Source organism: Pocillopora verrucosa, chromosome 3 (genome assembly GCF_036669915.1).
Source record: "Pocillopora verrucosa isolate sample1 chromosome 3, ASM3666991v2, whole genome shotgun sequence".
Classification (NCBI taxonomy): Eukaryota; Metazoa; Cnidaria; class Anthozoa; order Scleractinia; family Pocilloporidae; genus Pocillopora; species Pocillopora verrucosa.
This window is the reverse complement of record NC_089314.1, coordinates 12244282-12249064: the sequence shown is the minus strand read 5'-3', so window position 1 is coordinate 12249064 and position 4783 is coordinate 12244282. Positions and strand designations below refer to the sequence as shown.

Below are 4783 nucleotides of genomic sequence, written 5' to 3'. Positions count from 1 at the left end.
TCCGTCGAAAAAAGTTATAGAACGCTTCAAGCAGTACACAGCCCAAGGCCTCAAGTGAAGTGACAAGGAGTGATACAAAACAATCTACTATATCCAAAATCCCTAGGGACTAATTACCAATGCTAATTGAGTTAGCATAGATCACAGATTACTGTTCTTGCTTATAGTAAAGCTTGGCCAGTTGATGGAGGAAAAATTGAAGTCGATCCATGCGCACTACGGTAGTGACATGGCCATCGATTTGGAAGAGTTCAAACTCGAAGTGAACAGATGGAAGTACCGCTGGTCTATCAGGGAGCCAACCGATCCTCTCCCACAGACGTTGGTAGAAACATTAGATGTAGCTAATGCTGCATTCTACCCAGGAATCTATGTAGCAGTAAAAACGCTCTTGACGTATCCTGTGTCGGCATGCGCTGCTGAGCGCAGCGTTAGTTCGATGAAAAGGTTGAAGACGCCTCTACGAAACACGATGACCGACCATCACCTTTCATCGTTAGCAATATTGCACATCCACAAGGAAAAAGAAATCAATATTGAGAGTGTACTCGACCAGTTTGCACAGCACAAAGAAAGACGCCTCGCTCTTTGCTTGTAAATGAAAAGTGTACTATAAAACGAAAAACGCTGCTGAGCACATGCTCGAGGATCCACAACCAAAACAATGTTGTGTTTGGGCCAAGTTTGCTCAAAATAAGGGCAAGACGCTTTGTTCTTTGCATGTATTCACACAACTATTTCGAACAAGAAATAAAGAACGCAGTATTTTTCGCTCAGTTTACTTAGGTTTCTAGATCATGTGTACTTTTGGGTACTTGAAAAAATGACCACGCTACGCGCCTGACACCGTTTGGCGTCTCGATTCTCGATCAACTTTCCACATCACAGGATAGTCCTTTACTGCGGAATGTCAAATAAAAAGCATACAGCAAAAAGAAGCAAACTGAAAAATGTCTTATTTTCACCGTAAACAGTCTTTTTAGTTCTGTATTCATATTTGTTAGCGGGCTAACAGGCAAAGTGATTTTAAACGCCGAGAATCTAAAGCAAGTAGCCATTAACGATTGACGCTCAATCTATGATGCGCCCACTGCATTATTCTCTTCTAAATTATTTACAATGTAAAGTGAACAGTAGTTTTAAAGTTAAGCAAATCTGCAATAAGTGAGACTTAAATGTGTCTTTGCATTTCCTCGACTTCTTGATAGAGATCTTAATCTGGGCCACGAATTAACTTTTCCAATGTTAAAAGGACTAAAATGCAACAAGGAATAGCCACCATAGAGTGTCCTAAATAGACTTGTCCAATCCCGCATCCCGCTGCTATTTTTCATTCCGCCCCGTTATCCCGCCGCAATGAATATTTCTATCCCAATCCCGCCTGGTTAAACCCACGTTGCTCTAGTTCAACGCCCTATTTAAACTGATGGACAAATTATAGTCTTTGCAATACTGATAATGTTCTCTCATAAGGGCGAAAGGGAAAGACTTGCTTAACGCATATCTAGACGGCTTAAAAAACGGTTGTTCCTCTGTGTGTTTACGGTCTTTACAAGTGAGACAATTAACTCCACCTATGGAGAGACCAACAGCTCATTTCATCTCAAAGATACAACAGACTTCATCAACTTCATAGAAAAAAAATTCTTGATACTCTTTTCAATGGACGTTATGAGTTTATGCACAGATACACCCCTCCCCTCCATTTAAACTGATTTTGCAGGAAAACTCATCCCAATTCAACGAATAAAATTGCTTGCAAACGCACGGAAACCCTATGGGCACCGAAACGGCAGTAGCTTTTGCAAGTATGTTCATGGCTAAAATCGAAGTGCAAATCCAAGATAAAGGCGCCAATAAACCGCTCGTTTCGAGACTTAAACTCTCTCTTGCTCACCAACAGATACGTCGTCAACCGGCTCATTGAACAAGCAAATAAACACCACCCAACAATCAAATTTACGGCTGAGATATCTGTTTCAGAAGCTGCTTCCTTTCCACTATTTTTAAGGGTGAAAGATTCAACATCGAGTGACTCTTAACTGGAGCTAAATAATGATCCCGCCTATACCCGTCCAATCCCTTATCCCGCCTATACCCGTCCAATCCCTTATCCCGCTTATACCCGTCCAATCCCTTATCCCGCCTTCCAAATGGAGCATATCCCGGTCCCGCCTTCCTATTTTAGTCCTGCATCCCGACTTTAAAATTTCACGTATCCCACATCCCACCTTGATTGTAAGCCTCATCCCGCATCCCGCCAAACCTATGCTGGATCCTCTCCATAAAGATCGAATAAAGACCTCTCCTGTTTGCAATTAATCCTTTAACTCACAAGATCTCATTAACAATTCTCCCTACCGCCTGCCATACAATTCTTATAGTGTCAATTTGGAGAATTTGGTATTGGATCAACTAATAATCCTATAATCGATATTTCTCTTTATTTTCATCACTTGTATGCTCGATATTGTAAGGAGAAATTACCTTTTGGTCACTCATGAGAGATAAAGGGTTAAGGAAATCAGAGATATCGACACACGCAGCGTAACTATGAACAAGATCGTTGAACAGCACATACCTGAGCACATTAAACTACAAAATGATGAAAGCCATCTTTTTAACTCAATAAAATGCAGAATTTGACGCTCAAATCCGAAAAGGGTTCATATGTGGCTCAGTAAATCAAAATTGTAGCCACATTCAAAAGATATCGAATTCTCCAATCACATCCAAGGGGCTTGACATTTTGAGTACAGTGAAATAGTCAACATGTTCTCATTTCAGACTGAGAATGTTAAGGCACGTTAACATTCTTTAAAGACTTTGAATACTAGAAAAGGAATCGAATTTTCTCGCGAATTGTTAACACTCAAAGCTTCCCCTAAACACCGAGTCAAATGTACTTTTTATAGTCGTTCGATGGCGTCAACTAACCCATTTCCTAGAATGAACATTTTTAATATTTCCAACCCGAAAAACTCATGCTAACTCGACTGTGTCGAGAAAACCGACGGAAAGATTGTTGCGTGACTATGCTATGTTATCCAAGTGAAAGCAAGTTTCGAGCGGTGATAATTATCGTCAAGATAAGAATTTTAAAAACAGTGCTCGTCTGGCTCGCGGCAGTCCCTTGTCAGGCTCTGAAAACGGGTGCATTGGTGAATTATATGTTGCCTTAAAATGTGTAAAAAGTATTCAGCGTTGTCTGGCTCTTGCCCTACTCCTGTTAGTCTTGTCTAGTCTCTCATGGCCCTGAAAAAAGCGTAACATCTTCTGGCTCATTAGTTGAAAGCCAAGACAATTTTTTTGTCCGGCTCATGGCGTGTCGATGTCTGGCTCTATGAATGGTAATCTGGCCGGAACAAGGCCGTCTTCAGGCTCTGTCCGGCTTCAAATTTTCGTACGGGATATGTAGATAAAAGGAGCCGATCTCGTGTACTAAAGGCATCTATTGAATGAGTATCGACCGACACTAACAGTCAACATAACAACTGAGTATCAGCCGATATGTAGTGCAACACTCGGTCCACATGTTGACTGACATCAATGAATGAGTTGCCAGTAATCGGATCCTTGTGTTTGCGCACAGATTTCTGGGATCGCCACGGGGCAAACATTGCAACTCATTGCCTCTTGACCGACATGCATGTCAGATGATACTCAGTTGACAAGAGGCTCATACTTTACCCACACTTGGCCCCCAAATGTTATTCTCACCTTGTCTAAATTCATGTACAAGAAAAGATACCAAGACATGTATCGTGCTGGGTTGGAAGAATTTTTTCTGTTACAATGTTATGTTTATTAAAAATTAAAATCTCATTTCTTGAACTATTTTAAGTCTTATCAGCCTTTGTAAGCACGTGGAAAGCATCGCTCACCTTGATATTCGAGTCAAGATTAAACTTACATCTTTTTCGATGGACTGGTTTATCTTTAAAATTCCAAGCAAGTCTTGTAGCCATTAGAACAAGCACGGCAATCAGAGCTTTTCCGCTATGTGTTCTGGAATGAGCTTACTTGTCGGGGTGAAAATGACTTCCTGAAAGTTACCGCTTCTTGAAAGTACACTTGATTACCGATTAAGTTTCCCATGCGTGATGATGAATCCAAGGGAAAATACAAATGTAAAGTTTTATCAACCCTTACATAAATAACTTTATGAAACTGTGATAGAGAGTCGAGGGGAAAACCTAAACACACCTTGTATAGCCATCGCAAAGCTAAGAGTTCGAAAGCAAAAGTATAGCAAACCTTGCCATAAATATTTTTTTTATTCTACATTCATAATACGACTTACGTATGGTTAATCAACTTCGATTTTCAAGTAAATAAAAATCTAATTTCCTCCTGATCACATTCCCAAAACCTTTTTGACACATTTCGATGGAGCTTCGCACATTTCCATCCGTTTTCATGTATGGTTTTGGTTGACAAACAAGCTCATGTTTCGAGAAAACGCAAACAATTGACTCGTGAAGGCGTCACGCTGTGTGACTCGGTACATGAGGAACAGGAATAACAGTGATGGCAAAACAAGCTTAAAACGGTAGAGAACACCGGAAACCACGACGCATAAGATGTGAGTAAGATCTGAGGGTTTTACTAGTGAAATGTTCATACTTAGACTTAACTGTCACAATTTTGAGAGTACAACCAATACAATACTGTGTTAAATTATTTTACAATTCAGAGTTTGGGAAATACTTATCAAACACAGTCTCCCTTTTTCCACCAAACTCAACTGACTTTTGAAAGCTCTGACGACTGAATGTCAACC

At 40.4% G+C, this 4783-nt stretch overlaps 1 protein-coding gene across 1 annotated transcript; it reads left to right on the top strand.

Annotated features, from left to right (window-relative positions):
• Window positions 1-229: 229 nt before the first annotated feature.
• LOC136279552 (52 kDa repressor of the inhibitor of the protein kinase-like) lies at window positions 230-598 on the top strand. Its single transcript, XM_066163495.1, has one exon. The coding sequence runs from the start codon at window positions 230-232 to the stop codon at window positions 596-598; it is 369 nt and encodes a 122-aa protein (XP_066019592.1).
• Window positions 599-4783: the final 4185 nt, after the last annotated feature.